The sequence below is a fragment of the Xyrauchen texanus genome, chromosome 3 (genome assembly GCF_025860055.1).
Source record: "Xyrauchen texanus isolate HMW12.3.18 chromosome 3, RBS_HiC_50CHRs, whole genome shotgun sequence".
NCBI lineage: Eukaryota > Metazoa > Chordata > Actinopteri > Cypriniformes > Catostomidae > Xyrauchen > Xyrauchen texanus.
The window spans coordinates 25,016,819-25,036,591 of NC_068278.1; the positions used below are offsets into that span (position 1 = coordinate 25,016,819).

Here is a 19,773-nt window from a genome sequence, read left to right on the forward strand (position 1 = left end):
TTATTTTTGGGTGAACTATTCCTTTAAGTGTTTGTCTATATCATGAGAAGCAGCTGCTTGTTCACAGATGTCAGACTAATCAGACATTTGTTCTCAATAATTGTATCTTTTGTTTTTCCTCCAAATAAAACAGAAAATAATCAAATGACATAAATTACCTCCCATTTAGGCCTGTCACGATTATAAAATTTGGCCAAAGATTAACTGTCAAACAAATAATTGCGATTATGATGATTAATTGTCTGTTTTGGGGCTGTGACGATTAATTGTCTCATTATGGGCCTTCACGATTAATTGTCAAATAAATTGTCATATTTTTTAAGGCATGCTTTTTTCCTGCATGTGTGCTCCATACACCTTAAGAAGTCATTTTTACATAGTTAACTGAAATATATAAATAAAAAAATAGGAATAAATTATGATTTCCTTTTAAGGCTTTAAATCTTGACATGAAGAATGACATGAAAAAATTATGTTTTGAATATCAAAATCTTTCTAAATACTTAAAATATATCTCTCTTTTTGGTCAACTTTGGTTTTTAAATTTACACTTGTTTTTTAAACACATACGGTATATTTTATAATTTTTTTTTTAAATAAAATGACATTTTTATATATATTTTATTATATTATGCAATAATAAAACATTTATTTTCTAATTTCTTCAATTTCACACATTATTTTAATGCTCTGACTAAACCCATGCACAAGCCCTTATTTGTCATGAAGCAAAACATTTGAGATTTCGTTTCATCATTTTATCACTCCACAGAAATAGAGTAAGTGTACGTCTCCTCTTTGTTACTGTGTCATTAACACTGTGTGTATGAACCAGGAACATTTGCCATTACATGATCGTTTAAAGTGAAACCAGAGTGCTTTGCATTCACTATCAAAATGTATACTTGTTCGTTTATATTTTCGCGGGAGTTTGGCATGAGCCTCTTCTGACAGCACGTGCATCGGAGCGTTTCATGCGCTCTTTAGGGCAGGAGCTTGTTGACCTCCTCAGTACGGCTCAGTGATGCTCGGACTCAAAGTTCAACTGAATGACACACAAATGCACTGTTCTTAGCATTTAGACAGTATACTCTCTTAAAATTCTCTTATTTGGGCATTAAAATATGATAGGAATTTGAATACCCAATAATCGCGGTTGTCTCAAATAACTGTGATCAGATGGTTATTTAATAATTGCAACAGGCCTACTCCCATTTGTAAAGGATTTAATTAACTGGATTACAGTATATTAAAAAAGGCATTACAGCATGGTAAAACTGTATTGTCACAAATACCGTTACTTAGATAGATATACAATTATTCATGCCATGATATGAGATTTCAGTCATACCACCCACCCCTACTCCTCAGTATTAAAAATGAGCAACTCTGTTATTCTGATAAACCACTATATAAAACAATCTCTAGAATATATGAAGCTCTAATCTCAAATCAGCCTTTACATGACCCAGATAAATCCAGAAGGAGATGGGAACAGGATTTGGGGGTAAGAATAGATGGGGACCTGTGGGATCAATTATGTAAAGATGGGGTCACCTCAACCTTGAATTCTAGGTATAGATTAATTCAGTTTAATTTTTTACACCAGCTCTACTACACTCCATTTAGATTACATAAATTTAACAACAGTATTTCACCCCTCTGCTTCAGATGTGGTACAGAAGAAGGAACATTTTTGCACTCTACCTGGTTGTGTCCTAAAGTTAAGGTGTTTTGGGTGCAAGTATGCGATAGTATATCACGGATTCATGGAACTGATTTTCCAATGGATCCAGAGGTGTGTTTATTAGGCAATTTTACCAACTCTAACCTCCGAAACAGACAAGCTATTAAGCTTACTGAAATGTTGTTAATAATAGCTAAAAAATGTATTGCTTTGAAATGGAAAGCAGACACTGATGTGCCAATTGGATTGTGGTTGTCGGAGATTTGCAGCTGTGTACCCTTAGAGAAGATCACATATCACATACAGTGAGGAAAATAAGTATTTGAACACCCTGCTATTTTGCAAGTTCTCCCACTTAGAAATCATGGAGGGGTCTGAAATTGTCATCGTAGGTGCATGTCCACTGTGAGAGACATAATCTAAAAAAACAAATCCAGAAATCACAATGTATGATTTTTAAACTATTTATTTGTATGATACAGCTGCAAATAAGTATTTGAACACCTGAGAAAATCAATGTTAATATTTGGTACAGTAGCCTTTGTTTGCAATTACAGAGGTCAAACGTTTCCTGTAGTTTTTCACCAGGTTTGCACACACTGCAGGAGGGATTTTGGCCCACTCCTCCACACAGATCTTCTCTAGATCAGTCAGGTTTCTGGGCTGTCGCTGAGAAACAAGGAGTTTGAGCTCCCTCCAAAGATTCTCTATTGGGTATAGGTCTGGAGACTGGCTAGGCCACGCCAGAACCTTGATATGCTTCTTACAGAGCCACTCCTTGGTTATCCTGGCTGTGTGCTTCGGGTCATTGTCATGTTGGAAGACCCAGCCTCGACCCATCTTCAATGCTCTAACTGAGGGAAGGAGGTTGTTCCCCAAAATCTCGCAATACATGGCCCCGGTCATCCTCTCCTTAATACAGTGCAGTAGCCCTGTCCCATGTGCAGAAAAACACCCCCAAAGCATGATGCTACCACCCCCATGCTTCACAGTAGGGATGGTGTTCTTGGGATGGTACTCATCATTCTTCGTCCTCCAAACACGGTTAGTGGAATTATGACCAAAAAGTTCTATTTTGGTCTCATCTGACCACATGACTTTCTCCCATGACTCCTCTGGATCGTCCAAATGGTCATTGGCAAACTTAAGACGGGCCTTGACATGTGCTGGTTTAAGCAGGGGAACCTTCCGTGCCATGCATGATTTCAAACCATGGCGTCTTAGTGTATTACCAACAGTAACCTTGGAAGCGGTGGTCCCAGCTCTTTTCAGGTCATTGACCAGCTCCTCCCGTGTAGTTCTGGGCTGATTTCTCACCTTTCTTAGGATCATTGAGACCCCACGAGGTGAGATCTTGCATGGAGCCCCAGTCTGAGGGAGATTGACAGTCATGTTTAGCTTCTTCCATTTTCTAATGATTGCTCCAACAGTGGACCTTTTTTCACCAAGCTGCTTGGCAATTTCCCCGTAGCCCTTTCCAGCCTTGTGGAGGTGTACAATTTTGTCTCTAGTGTCTTTGGACAGCTCTTTGGTCTTGGCCATGTTAGTAGTTGGATTCTTACTGATTGTATGGGGTGGACAGGTGTCTTTATGCAGCTAATCGACCTCAAACAGGTGCATCTAATTTAGGATAATAAATGGAGTGGAGGTGGACATTTTAAAGGCAGACTAACAGGTCTTTGAGGGTCAGAATTCTAGCTGATAGACAGGTGTTCAAATACTTATTTGCAGCTGTATCATACAAATAAATAGTTAAAAAATCATACATTGTGATTTCTGGATTTTTTTTTTTAGATTATGTCTCTCACAGTGGACATGAACCTACGATGACAATTTCAGACCCCTCCATGATTTCCAAGTGGGAGAACTTGCAAAATAGCAGGGTGTTCAAATACTTATTTTCCTCACTGTATTCAATGAGAAACAGGAGTGACTTATTTCATAAAATCTGGAAATCCTTTGATAAAGTTAATTTTCTAACTGTCTTACATTGTATCTCCCTTTTTGGTGTTTTTTTTCTTTTTTTTTGTTTTTTCGCTTTGTATTTGCGTTCTGTGTTGGATAGAACCCTTTCGTTATTTCCTATACCACCCACTCCTGTAAACACATGGCTCATTGCTGCATTTACAGCTTGATCCAAAAAATTGGCCATATCCTCAGTGGATTTCTGTCAAGAAGTATTTTACATTAACAGGCACTGATAAGGTGCAATGTGAGGACATTAACAGGCACTGATAAGGTGCAATGTGAGGACATCTTACCCAGGGTTCATCTCGAGCCAGGCCTCTAACTGACTAGAGTTGGGGGCATCTGTCCCCTGTAGCACTTTCCCAGTCTCAGTCTGAATGACTTTGACTGGCAGCTCACTCATCTGGCTGCTCTCATCTATGGGCTGTGGGAATAAATAAACAAAGCAGGTTTTCCGTGACGACCTGTGTTAGATTAAATTAGAAAGAGTAAGCTTTTACCAGAGGGACACACATCTACGTGGCTTAATTTTCACTGCAATTCACTTACCTCTCCATCGGGCCCGATAGCTACCATTGCTTCGTCATCAACAGCTTCCTTCTGAAAGTTAAATATGACAGGAATGAACAAGTATTGAATGTTTGATGATCACGAGCATTTCCTAAACTGACCTGCATAAGTGAGCGTAGAAATATGAGATTTACAAGAACCACAGTGGGGTAAATTAAAATGAACTGAAGGGAATTAAATGTGCTGAACAGGAATGAAAGATTATTGAATGTTTGACTGTTTGATGATAGCGAGCATTTCCTAAACTGACTTGCTTAAGTGAGCGCAGAAAAATACGATTTACAAGAACCACAGTGGGGTAAATTAAAATGAACTGAAGAGAATTAAACGTGTTGAATTATACTACATGAAACTTGAGGATGTGGACCATGTAAGCATTATTTATTTTTTTTATAGACATGCAGCCTCACACCTTCTTCTTCTTTCTCTTCCTCTTCTTCTCCTTAGCAGCCTGAGCGGCCTTATGCTCATAGACAAGTTCTGTCAGATTGGCCACATATTCATCTGTCTGTTGAAGGAGGTAAGCCAGACGCTTGTCCTTCTTCTGGTCAATTAGCTTCCTGTAACCTTCTTCATCCTCAGCCTACATCAGGGAATAAACACAGAGAACCTGTGAGAACCTTTAAAGAACATCTATTCTATAGGCGGAGCTGTGAAAGGTGGAATTTAAGTGCAAGTCATTATACCATTATTTCCAACAGTAGTGGTTTCAAAACTTTTTCTAAGGAGATGCCTATTTAAGGACTTAAGTCATGTGCTTCACGACACATATAGTGTATTTTACAAGACATGGAATCAAAACATATAGTACATGTAAATAAACTTCAATTACATAAGTGCCCTGCATCTGTGGACAGATTATTATTTTCAACAAATCAAATTACATGCCATTTCCTCTTTAATGGAAACCCTGTATCTGCATTTACAGGGTTGTGTAAGGAGTGTTATGTCAAGCGCAATTTTAGTGATTGCCGTCTGAAAATCATTGCACACTTTCAATCTGTTGCGTGCCTTCATTTTGATCACGAAAAGTTATGTGAATGAGATTTTTTACAGTGAAAACAGAGAAATAGCATTTTGACAGGAGCTGCATTCTGTCTGATATTTAGCAATGGCTTTTTAATCTATATGGGGACATTAACACAACACAAAACAACAAAATGGAAAAAAGTAAGAGATCTCAAGACATGTTTTTCAAGGTTGAATTACTATTAATTTGACAGGTTGATAAAACCCTGTCCTAAAGGATTTAGTTTTTGTTGTAATATTTGTATGTTTTATAAAAATAGGTTTTAATGTTTTTTCCTACTATATTATATATTATCTTTAAAATTCTGTAGCAAATTTTGTAACTACATACTGTCATATGAATAACTAGTTTTACAAACTTTAAAATGAGCATTTTTAACATTGCTTTCAAAAAGCATTCAGTACATAATGCAGTAAGTGCGCTCAGCACATTTCACATCTGACATTATGTGTGTTCGACTTGAACTGCAAATACATTTTCCGATCAGCGCGATTTGCCAGTTGCAGTCGGGGGAGGAGTTGAAAAGAGAACCGTCAAGCTGGGCAATCTGCATATCCTATCATGTGCTAAAAGATTGCACGATGTTTGCTTTCTTTATTGTAGACGAAGTGGATTTCAAAAGACACTTCGTATATTGTATATTTATGAATAAACATCACATTGCTTTATCTATTAATATGAACATGATGCACTGTTATAAGAACACAGATTTTTGATAGTTTAGTGGAACTAGAGGTGTCAGAATAAACACATTGATAATGGCATACTGCCATACTACTCTTATTTTTGCCATAGATTGATATAGCAGAAGTAGTATGTGTAGTATAAAATTGCAAACGAAGCCCATGAAACACATGTCATAGTTGTCATCAGATATATCTGACCAATCGCGAATAAGCTTTCATCATCAGAGCTTGTTCAGCCACTCCAGAGAAACTGCGCCAACTGTGCCAGGTGGCTGCTCTCGAATCGCTCTTGTGGTACTTTGATGTTATACCTCATAGAGATGTGCCGATGGCACCATCTCAAGTCGGATAAAATTACTAGCCGACATGCACTGCTTCAAGTCAGCTGCCGATAAACTTGCAAAGAGCTGCATGAAGTTGAGCACATCTACTACAGTAGCTTGCAATTTAGCAAATGAGTGTGCCATCTGAGTGGATTCAATGAGTAAGTGAGTTGTCTGACAAATAACTCCTGTGTTTATGCCAATCAGTTCAATAAAACCAATCTCGGCATCAGCTAAAACAAACCAACAGAAAGTTGTGTTGACTATTTAGAAATCGTGTTGGCTATTTACTGCCAAAAAGATATTTGATATGCAAGTATTTCTCCTTAAAAGTGGTGCAGGAACAATGCCTCATACCATAAGTCTCCTCATTCTCTCTTTCTCAATTCGTTCTGTCTCCTTCTTCTGCTCTCTCTCAGTGTTGGTGTGCCAGGTGGCAATGGCCTTGGACAGCTTCTGGATTTTACCAGAGATGGACCTGTGATATTCCTTGAAATCCTTTGCATGCTGCAAGATGCTGTTGAGATACTCCTACAAGAAGAGATAGAATAGAAACCTAAAGCAGTTAGTCTGAAACTAATTTGAGCTTACAGTTTTTTATATAACTGGGACTATAACTTTAGTCCCAGATCTTGAACCAAATACAAGAACTCTTTATGTATGATAATTTTCCACCCTCTCTTCTGACTCTAATTTAAATGAAATCAAACAGGTCATTTTTGCTGCAGTGAATTTTAAACATCTATGTAAATGCATTCTTTGCATGTGAAATGAGAAACAGTGCTGTGCTGCGTTTATATACCAGCTGTGGGTCAGCTGCCGAGTCCAGGATAGTTTTTAACTGCCCCATCCTTAAATAACAGCTTTAACAGCAATAGCGCTAAAATTTGATGCACAAATGGTTTGTTCAGAATGAAACAATTAACTTAATAAACTTCAGCTGCTTGTTTCTAGTGTTGGTATGTTTTAGAAATTTAGGCAGAGGGATATGTACAAAAAGCCAGGAACAGCACATGGTTTGGAGAAATATCTACACTTTTTACTCTCCTTAGTTCTTCTGGTGTGCAAAATGCAAAATAAGGAAATACAGAAGCACTGTCATCGTGAAATAAAGCAGAGCCGGATCTGTGCGGTCAGTGCCACATCTAAGAGTCGCGTGAATGGGGGAGATTGAAACTGCACCCGACTGAGGCACGCTCTGGCACGGGGACGCCCATCCCTAGTGCGCAATTGCTGTAGCTAGATTAATAACGTGATGGATTGCGACGTACTGAATCATAATATAGTGTAGCCTATGTGTCAGTGTGTATCTAATTGTGAAGTAAATCGGCAATACGCAGCTCTATTAAGAAGATAGAGTTTGTTTTTGTAAGTTAAAGTTGGATCAAAGTGAAAATAAAGGTGAGAGAGTGTAGTCTTAGCGCATTTAACACTTCAACAAAGTTTTTGATCAGCCTTTTTAGGCTTGTTTTCCAAAAATAATATCTAAACCTCCTTTAAAACAGCATATATTTACATTAGTAGCTATACTGCAGAAGAAAAAATTGTTATTGGAGAATGTTAAATACAATATTTAATATTTAAATATTTTAATTATCTAAAATAATCGATAGTTGCAGCCCTATTGTCCAATCACACATCATAAAGTGCATTGGCCCATCATCTCTCACAAAAACTCCTCCCATGATGGAGTAAAAGAATGCTTCACAGCCATTTTGGCAAAAATTTCCCAGGCTAGCTAGATAAACTCACTCAAACATTTCTTGTTTGACTGGAGCTTGACCTCTAAATCTTGGGCGAGTTTACATGCACGTTCTTATACTGACTATGCTTGATAAGCCAACAACGCTTGTTGCCATGTAAATGGAATAAACGGCATTCCTTTATCGGTGTGAGGTCATAAACAGCGTAAGAATAAACTGGTCATCACGGGTTGAGTTTTGCCCATTACGCCAATTTCACGTGGCATGTAAACACCTTTACTGGTGTTCTCACTGGCTTATCCAATGTGTGCATGTGTTGAGTACATGTCTCTTCCCGGTTTGAAGTCAAAAGCAGAGAGCAATGCGATAATTTCAAAGCACAAATAAAACTGTTTTCTTGCTTTGTTTTCTTTTTTGCTACGAATGCAACAAGGGCACCCTCTAATGGTGGCATTTATTACAGTGTGCAAATTTTTTTTAAATAAGCTGATTTATATGTAAATGTAATGCTTGAGAATACACACAATGTTGCATGTCCTTAAAATTATTATTTATTTATTTAATTAATAAAAACAATAGTAGAAATGGAACGCAATATATCATGTGAACGGCTCCTGATTGACAAACTCTATTGCAAAATTGATTGCTGTGGACTGTGAGCAGGTGACATGCTTATGTTCAACCATAAGGAAATAAAAGAAATAATATATTGACTTTTAGATTCACTTTTTGTAATATCTACTCAATAGTATGTTCATCTGCCACAAACATGTTAAGTCAATTATTTTGGGCACTTTTCTCAGCTAATATTGATATGCAATTATTTACAATGAATTTGATTAATTAATCAGCACATCATGTTATCGATTCCATTTTTTTTTTATACATTCACAACCCTAGTTCTTGTATATGGGCATTTTGATGAGGGAGTTTGTAAATTTTTTTGTACATCTGTGTGTTAAGTCCATTGAATTAATCACATTTTGAACCCTGATCATGAATTGATTACCTGGTGTTTCTGTCTGCGCTTCCTCTCCTGTTCAATCTTCTGTTGCTTCTCTAGTTTCTCTGTCATGCGAGCTTCTCTTAGCGTCTGTCTTTTGCTACGCTTGTAGGCTTTGGAGTTCAGCGCTGTCTCCAGAGTCGTATCCCTGCGCATGCAGGCTACAACATCCAGCCTTAGCTGAGAGAGAGAAGAATCAATCACAGTCATCTGTGACAAAATACATTAGGCTAATGAACTTCATCAAATGATAATCATATTCTGATGCATTTTACACATATTTAGTTTGAATCGCTACTAATTATAACAGAACAAGGGGTCTGACTTGTGGGACTCTGTGAACTACAAATGCAACAAGGGCACCCTCTAATGGTGGCTTTTATTACACTGTGTAAATTATACATCCATAGCACAACTCCTAACACCATCCTAGTGGACATAATGATGGAATTGTGAATAGGGAAAATCTCAATGGATACTGAAAATCAAAAATATGCAGGAGCAATTTTCATTTGGCTTATCATACATGATCATATTTCATTTATTGCACAATATAGCACTGGCACACGGGAGATATTTTCATTAAAGTAATACGTTTCTGGAAATACACTTGTGAAAAGCTCATTATGATAATCTGAAGTATGAATTATCTGAGCACCGTTGGGCAAGGGGCCCTTTTAAGTAATTTGTACCTGCCGCTGGAAGTTGAGCAAACTCAAGGCCTTCAGTTCCACGGTAGCTTTTGTCCGCAGATCAGGTGGCAATGACCCTGGAAGATTCTCCAGCTCCTGAATTCTGTGAGCAATCCTGGCCTGGAGCCTTTTAACAGACAAAGTAAACTTGGTTAATTATTGAGGAAATGATAAGGACATGTCTATTGAATACTTTCTTAGGGGTCATTCACATTGAACCTGTTTTTACATAGTCTGTGCTGTTTTTTCATGTAAACATGCGTTAACGGAAGTCTTTGACCGTTGCGTCACATTTCAGTTTTTTTTTTTTTTCATTTTCTCGTGCAGGATCACAACTTAAATAGAACTTCAAATACGTTTCAAGACACCTGCGTTGTGGTCTATTCATTACACTCTGTCTAGATTTTTAACACAAGAAAGCGCTCAGTCTGAAAGACATAGTAGTTTATTTTTTTCCAGAAAAATAGAGATGATTTATGGTCATTCAGTGCAATAATGAAACCTTTGTAGTGCAATAATAGCACATTGTTGGACAGAGGCCTCTGAAGGTGAACTGACATGCTCTTTCCAGGCATTAATAATTTCAAGTACCTCTCAATCTCTCAAGATGTATAAATCACCAGAAAGATCTGAAAATTTCACTTTGTAAAAAATGTAAAGCCCTGGCAGGTTACCTCAAGCTACATCAGCACCAAACAATCAACACATGTCTGTTGTTTCAGATAGTGCAAGCCACTGAACCAACTTCTGAAGAACTTCGGAAACCTCCGAAACATAAAGGCTCCTTATCCTCTAACATTTATTACAGCACACAAAAACAACAAAAGTGCGGACAACATTTTACTGACAGGAGATCAATGGGTTTTGTTTACACACATACACACATATTTTCACACACACAGTATGTTTGCTTGAGTATGAACCCAAATTTGATTGTACTGGCATATTTTTGAAGTTAATTTAGTGTCATGAGAGTCTGTTTATCCCTGTTGCCAGGCAACAAAGCTTGAAATTCAGAAATGTGAAAATGGAGAGCAATGTTTGTTTTCTTTGATTTCATTTTAATGAGTGTTACTAACAGGGACTAAAACTAAACATTTTTAGTTTTGGTTTGTTCTGAGCAAAAACTGAATATTTTCGTTCTGCTTCAGAAGTTCTGCAGTCTCATTTAAAAAAGGTAGGACAGGAAAGGAGTTAGAACAAAATAATAGAACTGTTAATATCATTCTTTTTAAGATGACAGTACTCTGCGCTATGGGTGGGTGAAATATCAATTGATCATTAGATCCGCTTCTCAGTCAAAACCCGGCACCAGCAAATCTGTATTAATGCATAATATCTAATTCAGTGAAGACTTGGAAACAAGTGAGAAATTTACTTTTTACTTATAATAATGTTTTCCTTGTATCTGGATTAGCATGTACAGTATAAGTAGTAATTAAACATAGTTGTTAAAAATTTCTTCATTCAGAGAATGCGACATCCACAACTGGCAATTAGGCAAATAAATGTGTGATGCAGCAGTTTCCTTCAGGATCAAAGCACATGTTACATTTTTTCGGGCAACATGACTTGATGTAGTTCCAAAAATGTACAGTGATAAACCCTTTGGCCTTTGATATCATGAAAAAATTATTGGAACAAAATTAATAAAATGCTGGTTACGAGCCTTTAAAAAGAATGTTTTCACACTGGAACAATCACTTTGCTCCAGTTTTCGGTTATGTTACTGCTAAAAATTCTGTTCATTTTCATTCCTTGAACTGTTTTTAGTCCTTGGTTACTACCAAACTATTGGCAAAATATTGAAATGACTCAAAATAAAATATAAAAATAAAAAGCAGAACTATCTCTGTAAGGCAGTGCAGATTCCTCATCACATACCGGTACTCCCTCTCTTGTAAGAGTTCCACAGGGTCCAGACCCTGAGGTTTCTGAATAGGGGTGATGCGGTTCTGTTTCTGCTGGAGCTGTATGATGAGTGAGGGCTGGCCTGGCACTGACTGCGGCTGAGGTTGAGGTTGTAGGGTGAGGGAGGTGCTGGGGACAGGTTGGATGGCACTGGGTACCAGTGGGGGAGCTGGAGAAGGTCTACCGCTGGGAGTTGGTATTGATAACATCTGTGAGGCGCTGGGGGTCTCTGCCCCTTGACCTGAAAAGAAAGGAGATGTGCATCATGAACGTTTTCTGGGATTTATCAAAATGTTCCATCTGGCTACAGTATATTCATTAATGCAAACAAGCAGTATGCTCACAGCAATCAATACGGTGTTGTCAGCACACATCAATATAATGCAACAGCATAAGTAATGTTGCTTTTTTATGTCAGTAGACCATTGTAGTTAAGATGTTTGATCATTTTCAAAGTTCTTCAAAGCTGTCGTTGACAGGTTTTAAGACATGTCAAAGACAGTGTGAACTGCCGTCCACCCCTGAAACAAAAAATCTTTACCAGGACTCATATGAACTGTTTTCAACGCCTTTAAAGAAACTACTGAAAGGGTATTCAATTCTCAAGAAAATTGAGGGCATACACAGAGGAGATGGATTCAAAAGGCTTAGTTCAAAAGAAGGAGAACAGTGGAGTCTCTGACTCTTTATTTCTGGTATAGTACACTCAAAACAATTACCAAACCCACCATGAGGGAAGTCATTTTATCTCAAGCAAAAATGCATTGAAAATATTAATTAGCCTTATTAGATTATCTCACACAACGCCATTGAACAACTAATCCCAAATGAAATATATTAAATATTGCACAATTATTAAGGTCTACTACAACTCAAACCAGAAATTCAGTATCCTACATTTCAATCAATTGAACTGTGACCTTTAACTACAGCCAATCAAAGCGCATTGGAATTAATTTGTGTGAACCTTTCCTTCCAAGATGTGGCAGTCCATGAATTAATACATTTTGATAGGGAGATTGTTTAACCTCTGTTGACCCATGGCATTTTGTTTAAAAGTTGTAATTCTTTTCAAAGTTTATCTCATATATGAAGCACTTTGACCACATACTTATATAATGTGCACATAAATATAAGAATATCAGTTCGGATTTGCATACTTTTGGTCAGTGTCGAGCATACATTTCTGGAGTGAGATTTTTGGAACAGTTTACTTAGACAACAGAATTCTGCAATAAACACTCATTCCTTAAAATAATTGGATGATAACGCAATACGTTTTGCGCCACAGCCTAATGTACAGAAGCCACTATTTGAGAATAAATTCATCCCACACTCACCATCAGGCCAAGGTTTTGGACCAGAACTAAGTGTATGTGTCTGCATGGCTGGAGTGGAACAGGGTCCAGTTGCAGGCCCTCCATGAGGCATTGGCATACCTAGAAAAAAAGTACAATTTTGCAAAAATAATTAGGGGAAGTACAGCTATAGTATTTATGCAGTATATACTGTATATATACCATATTTATATACTGAATGTATATATATATATATATATACACACACACACACACACACACACACACACACACACAGTGCCCTCCACTAACATTGGCACCCTTGGTAAATATGCCTTTGTTTATCCTTTTTATATTTCATTCAAAATATTCACAAAAATATAACCTGTAGTTAAAGTAAAATAATTGAAAGGAGGGAAAAATCTAATAATTAAAGAAATATTTTCTCCAAAACACAATTTTTGCACCCCTAGAAATTCTTATGAGTAAAATATATCTGAAGTATATTCCCATTCATATTTAAAACTTTTTGTACACCTAGGAACATTAAATTGCTCAGCCCTGACTTACTATTTCACAAGGGTATTCGCTTAGCCAAGACAAATTCCCTTAGTCATCCATCACAATGGTAAGACCAAAGAATAAAGTTCTGATGTTTGGTTAAATGTTGTTGAGCTTCACAAAATTGGAAGTGGCTATAAGAATATAGATAAAGCATTGAAAATGGCCATTTCCACCATCAGAGCAATAATTAAAAAGTGCCAATCAACTGGAGATGTTACAAATCGGCCTGAAAGAGGACATGTGTTTATATTGTCTCCACGCACAGTGAGGAGGATGGTTTGAGTGGCCAAAAATTCTCCAAGGATTACAGCTGGAGAATTGCAGGAATTAGTTGAGTCTTGGGGTCAGAAAGTCTCCAAAACTACAGTCAGATGTAACCTACATCACAACACAAAAATGGTACACTGACCACAAAATCAAGGTTTTGCCATGGCCATCCCAGTCCCCTCACCTGAACCCTACAGAAAACTTCTGGGGTAAAATGAAAAGGAGAGTCCACCAGTGTGGACCTCGGAATTTGAAAGATCTGGAGAGATTTTGTATGGAGGAATGGTCTCAGATCCCTTGCCATGTGTTATCCAACGTCATTAGACATTATAGGAGAAGACTCAGAGCTGTTATCTTGGCAAAGGGATGTTGCACAAAGTACTGAATAAAAGGGTGCCAATTATTGTGCCACAAATATATTTGACAAAGATTTTGTTGTGTTTGCAATTGTTTGATATTCATAAGAGGACAGATTTTTGTGAATATTTTGAATTAAAGATCAAAAGCATAAACTATAAAGGCACATTTTTTTACAGGCTTTTTTGCTCATTTTTACCAAGGGTGCCAATTATATTGGAGTGCACCGATCAGCCACAATATTAAAACCACCTGCCAAATATTATGTAGGTCCCCCTCGTTCCTGCCAAAACAGCGCCAACCAGCATCTCAGAATAGCATTCTGATATGATATTCTTTTTACCACAATTGTACAGAGTGGTTATCTGAGTTACAGTAGACTTTGTTAGTTCAAACCAGTCTGGACATTCTCTGTTAATCTCTCTCATCAACATGGCATTTCAGAACAGAACTGCCACTCACTGGATGTTTTTTTTGTTTTTGGCACCATTCTGAGTAAATTCTAGAGACTGTTGTGTGTGAAAATCCCAGGAGATCAGCAGTTACATCTTTTTCATAATTTTTTTTAAGAGTGTATATATATATATATATATATATATATATATATATATAAGGATGACCAGAAGGTCCAGTGTAAAAGAGTTTCAGGCCATTTGAAGGAACTGTCAATTGCCCAATCATGCCAGTGCTGCATTGTCACTATAAATACATTTGTATATCATACACATGCCTTACATATTTAAACATTTGAGATGTATTGAAAATGATTAATTTAAATATTGTACGTATCCAAGATAACATTATCTAGATGGCTAACACATATTTACAAGAACAGAAATTGCAATAATGACTTGTGATAACTTTGGAATTATCAGTTAGAATGGGCTGAACATGAGTAATGGGCTGAGTCAATAATGTTTTGCACAATTCGTGTGTATTTATGAATTTATTGCTGTCATTTAGGTACATTACGACTGTATTATTTCATGCTATTATTTCAAAGTCAAAAAGTAAATAATAAAAAATAAAAAACTTAAATGAGAAATGTAATAAAAAGATTTTAAACACATATTGCTAAAAAAAATGGCATTATTTGTGTATAAAACATTGTGTATAAATAGTTAAAAAAACATCATGTTGGGGTCCGTAAAAATATTGGCAAGGCAAGTAACTGGACAACTGGCCCAACCACCTAGCATTAAAAATCCATATTGTTGAGCCCAGACAAGTCCTGACTTTCAGCGTAAAAAAATAATTTGCTACAGTCTTACGTAAAAGATTTCCTGTTAGATACATTCACTTCACTATAAGCAATTCTACAACTAATTCCAGCAATCACCTGGAGGTCTGTTGTAGGGACCACTGTTGCTGGGCTGCTGCTGCATAGTGGGGAGGCTCCTCTTGCCCTGCACAGCTAACTGCAAATTCTCAGGCAGAGGCTGACCACGACCCAGGATCTTGTAAGCCAGGATCTGAGCCCTGAGTTGCTGTAGTTGGACTGGGCTGAAGGCAGACTGACCCCTGACCTGCTGTCCCATCCCCTGGGGATCCATAGGCATCATTGGGCCCGTCTGACCCTGAGGGATTTGCGGTGGGGTTGGCCCATCTCCTGACATGCGGCTAGGCACATGCTCAGGAACCTGGCCCATTGGTGAGGGATGAGGGGACATGTAACCTAAGAGGCAAAAATAAAACACTCAATTAATGGTGAAAAGGAAAGCTTTATGCTGTAGTTAAGATTTTCTTCAAGAATGTGCACTTATTTCCCAGGAGTTGGTTTTTTATTAAAACTAACAACATTTTAAGTGTTTTGTGTGTGTGTGTGTGTGTGTGTGTGTGTGTGTGTGTGTGTGTGTGTGTGTGTGTGTGTGTGTGGCGTGTATTTATCACTTTGTGGGGACCAAATGTCCCCATAAGGATAGTAAAACCGAAATTTTTGACCTTGTAGGGACATTTTGTCGGTCCCCATGAGGAAAACAGCTTATAAATCATACTAAATTATGTTTTTTGAAAAGGTAAAAATGCAGAAAGTTTTCTGTGAGGGTTAGGTTTAGGGGTAGGGTTAGGTTTAGGGGATAGAATATAAAGTTTGTACAGTATAAAAACCATTATGTCTATGGAAAGTCCCCATAAAACATGGAAACACAACATGTGTGTGTGTGTGTGTGTGTGTGTGTGTGTGTGTGTGTGTGTGTTTTGGAACATGCAGGTCTCATTAAAACGGTCATGGAAACATTTCACCATGCCTTCATCACTTATGTTTTATTTTTTCAAATGCTTTTATTGTATAGGTATTACTGTTTTACCCTATACTTGGTTACCAAGGAGGCTAAAGTATCAGTGAAGATTATGCTTGAGATGAAATACGAGACGTGATATATGAAGAAAATAAATGTGTCAAAATTAAATACAATTAACTTTTAAATAAAATGTGATCTCTTTGTTAAACAAACAGTTACTGTTAATTGCAGTTAATTATGTGTATTTTATAATGTACTCCAAGTCAAATGAAACTGTAAAGCCACAGATGTGCTGTTCTTGGTAATGAACTGTATAAAACATCAGGATAATTAGAAGAACATAAAGGCACCCCTTAAGATAATTGCACAGTAAATAAATAAACGCTGTCAGATAATTGCCTTAAATTACCTTTTAGGTTATTGTTGTAAAGAAGTTTAACCTATCATACTTCAATGTGTGGAAGGAAAAAAGCACCTTTTGGTGAGCTGAATTATAATCAATGGTCAAATTTAACCAGTGATTGTTTTATTATTGCATTGTAGCCTATACTGTATGTAATTGTACCTTGACTGTGTTGATCCATCGGGCTCTGTGGAGGACCCATGCCACTGTGCAGGGATCTTATCCCCACCCCTTTCATCTGCCCATAGTGCATTTCTTCACCCATCCCCTTCTCATGCATTCCCTCCATGGGCTGAAAAGAGGCAGAAGATTAGTCAGTTTATGCTGCTGTCATACTAGCTACATCGACACTGCAACAAAATATTTTATGTTTATTTGTATGTATTATTTTTTCTGATTTTGCATTTATTAAATAGCTACTGATCTATTTTAACAGAAAAAATGTTCCAAAAAGCATTCCTCTACCTTATGCATTGGGTGCATGCTGTCCTGAGGATAATCTCCAGGTCCTTGTCCCTGCATAGTATGTGGGACACTTGGAGGCCCTGGGCTGGGGCCCATCATGCTGTGTACAGAGCCAGGAGAGGGGCCGGGTCCAGGGCTGGGCCCTGGAGACTGGCCTGCGCCTGGTGAAGGACCAGCGTGGGACATTCCAACTGGTGGCTTGTTGGGGATGGACATTTATTAACTGAGAACCTGTGGGAAGGGTGAAACATTATGAAACATTAATACTGTCATGACTGGTCCTGTCATAATTATGTAATATGTAGTATAAGGATTTACCTTATGCGATGCAAAGGTCAGTCTCATAACCATTATTATTTCATAAGCTACATTTATTTTCTAATATTGTTTATTGCTTTATTATTATTAAGGTGTGGACTGATTACTGGTTTGTTTGTTTTTTATTTAAATAAACAGTGCAAAGGCACTTGTCCACCCACATAGTAATAAAAAGGAGAGATAGACAAGAGAGCCTTTAAAGGCAAGTAGATATAGCAGCAGGCCGGAGACCTCCAAATGGGGGCAGAATCTCCAAAAGAGGGTGGGGCTACTCCAAAAGGGGCAGGTTTACACCAAAAGGGGGCTGATCCAACTCCAAAAGGGTTAAGGTTAGGGAAAAGGCTCCCTATATCTTTAATGGCGATTTAGAGCTCAAGCCACTTTTTGGAGCTATGCCTACAGCAATGCTCTTTTCTCAGTCATTTTTTTTTAGGAATGTCAGCTTGGACTTACACTGACACCTACTGTAGGGGCCTGGATGCAGCACCATTCAAACGCAACCATTTTCAGTAACAGATGCCATTGTAGAAATTCACTATTCACAATCAGCCATGAATAATTTAATCGATGAGTGAAAGAGACAAATAACAGTGGTTACAGCGATTACGTGAGTAGTAAAAATACTTTGGTATTATTCAGCTGGTTATGTGATCCTAACATGACAGCACTCATGAGGGGACCCTCTCCTTGTAGAAAAAACCAGCTTTAAAAGGTTACTGATACAGTGTTCCTGTAATCTTCATCTCATGTGAGTGGTAATGATTTTATACATATGTTTCAAAATTACTATTTCTTTTTATTTTTTTAGTAGTAAAGTGTTTATTTTTATTTGAGGAAAAATTAGTGAGTGCCACTTTAAATCGAGGACGCATGCAAATTCTTCCCAGGACATTTGCATAAAAGTGACCCCGCGCTTGACTTTGACACGCCCAATAAACAGAGGCCAATGAAAAAAAATATATAAATGCACAGGGTGAATTATTAGCAAACATTTATAATGTAAAGGCACATTCATATATGCTTAATTAAGTTAATTAAACATTCAATTAAAAATGACCGTAATTAATCGACTGTCGATGAACAACTGGAGTTCGTAAGCGCAAAATTAATTTAACTAAGGAAAAATTATTTACAAATAAACTATTTATTCGCAGTTGAATGCACAAATACGCCCATGCAGGCCCATATTTGGTGTCCAGAAACTTTAAAATACAACTGTACGTCAGTCTATGTCACCTATAATAATGTAAGTAAAACGTTTATTTTTAATAATAATAAATGCATATGATCAGTAATGACATGCGTTTATCGAGCATATAACCGCAGGGGTGATATTAGGAGAGAGTGGCGCTGATCAGATCATGGCTTCCTCGACCTGCAATCATGACTGTCTCCCCCTCACGCCATTGCAGTTTTCTTCAATCTCAAACTTTCTGGGACCTACCGACCACAGCGAACTACAAATGTACAATATACCTGCTTTCAGTTACTTAACATTAGAAAAAAAACGTTTGCCATTTCACAGAGAATCAGTTCATTAACCTGCTTTCTTGTTTTGTCAAAGTTCAAAGCAAGCAGGCAGTAAAGCCCCCTGTCGAATATAATCGAACAGCAGCAGCTCGCTAATCATCTGTACAGTTATGTTAGCATGCTAGCCTACATTTTATCAACAAGAAACCGCCACGAATGCTCCTCATTGACATAAATACATTAGTATAAATGTCCAAGCAAAGCATATTTAAACTCAGTTACCTTCTGCGAGGTAAAAACCCCAATACAAGGTCTAGCACATTATTTCAGCTTCAAAAATATGACTGCCATATCTCGGTCCCCACCCCCCACTGTATGGCTGACAAGTTGAAGTTCGTGCTGTTTTTCCAGTGTTTTTTAATGTCTGATTTGTTGAAAGCGCAGGAAATTTAGTAATCTCTGCTGCGTGATTGGCTGAAGAATACGTCAATCATGTAGTAATGTATTTGGGGGCGGGGAATGCACTTTCACTTCGCCACGCCGAACGTGCTGGAACTGTCGCTTGTCTGGCCAGTCGTTGGGGAAACACGCTTGACAATGTTCGGTGAAAATGTATCACACACACTAAACTGAAAGTCCTGTTTTCATGCCTGTGTGAGTTCACAAGCATCTGTGGAAAAGAGGCGAGATGGAGCTTAAACGAAATGGAAAGTTTTATTAAAGCACGAACACGTTCAAGGAACGCAGAATGCCAGATGCACAATCACATCAAGCATGTTATTACTCTTGCTGAGCAAATGCGTTTTATTAACTGGTCA

The 19,773-nt window shown here is 37.6% G+C and overlaps 1 protein-coding gene across 3 annotated transcripts in view; it reads right to left on the bottom strand.

Moving 5' to 3' along the window:
• smarca2 (SWI/SNF related, matrix associated, actin dependent regulator of chromatin, subfamily a, member 2) overlaps nucleotides 1-19,337 on the bottom strand; it is a 98,303-nt gene extending 78,966 nt beyond the window's left edge. For all 3 annotated transcript variants that reach the window (XM_052097740.1, XM_052097733.1, XM_052097747.1), the window contains exons 1-12: nucleotides 19,238-19,337; nucleotides 17,168-17,398; nucleotides 16,865-16,994; nucleotides 15,399-15,734; nucleotides 12,914-13,012; nucleotides 11,547-11,814; nucleotides 9,663-9,789; nucleotides 8,977-9,150; nucleotides 6,622-6,795; nucleotides 4,638-4,808; nucleotides 4,205-4,255; nucleotides 3,949-4,079 (exon numbers count right to left, since the gene is read on the bottom strand). In XM_052097740.1, the coding sequence (XP_051953700.1) occupies nucleotides 3,949-4,079; nucleotides 4,205-4,255; nucleotides 4,638-4,808; nucleotides 6,622-6,795; nucleotides 8,977-9,150; nucleotides 9,663-9,789; nucleotides 11,547-11,814; nucleotides 12,914-13,012; nucleotides 15,399-15,734; nucleotides 16,865-16,994; nucleotides 17,168-17,383 (1,877 nt within the window). In that variant the 5' untranslated portion in view covers nucleotides 17,384-17,398; nucleotides 19,238-19,337. The remainder of the gene's footprint in view (nucleotides 1-3,948; nucleotides 4,080-4,204; nucleotides 4,256-4,637; nucleotides 4,809-6,621; nucleotides 6,796-8,976; nucleotides 9,151-9,662; nucleotides 9,790-11,546; nucleotides 11,815-12,913; nucleotides 13,013-15,398; nucleotides 15,735-16,864; nucleotides 16,995-17,167; nucleotides 17,399-19,237) is intronic.
• Nucleotides 19,338-19,773: the final 436 nt, after the last annotated feature.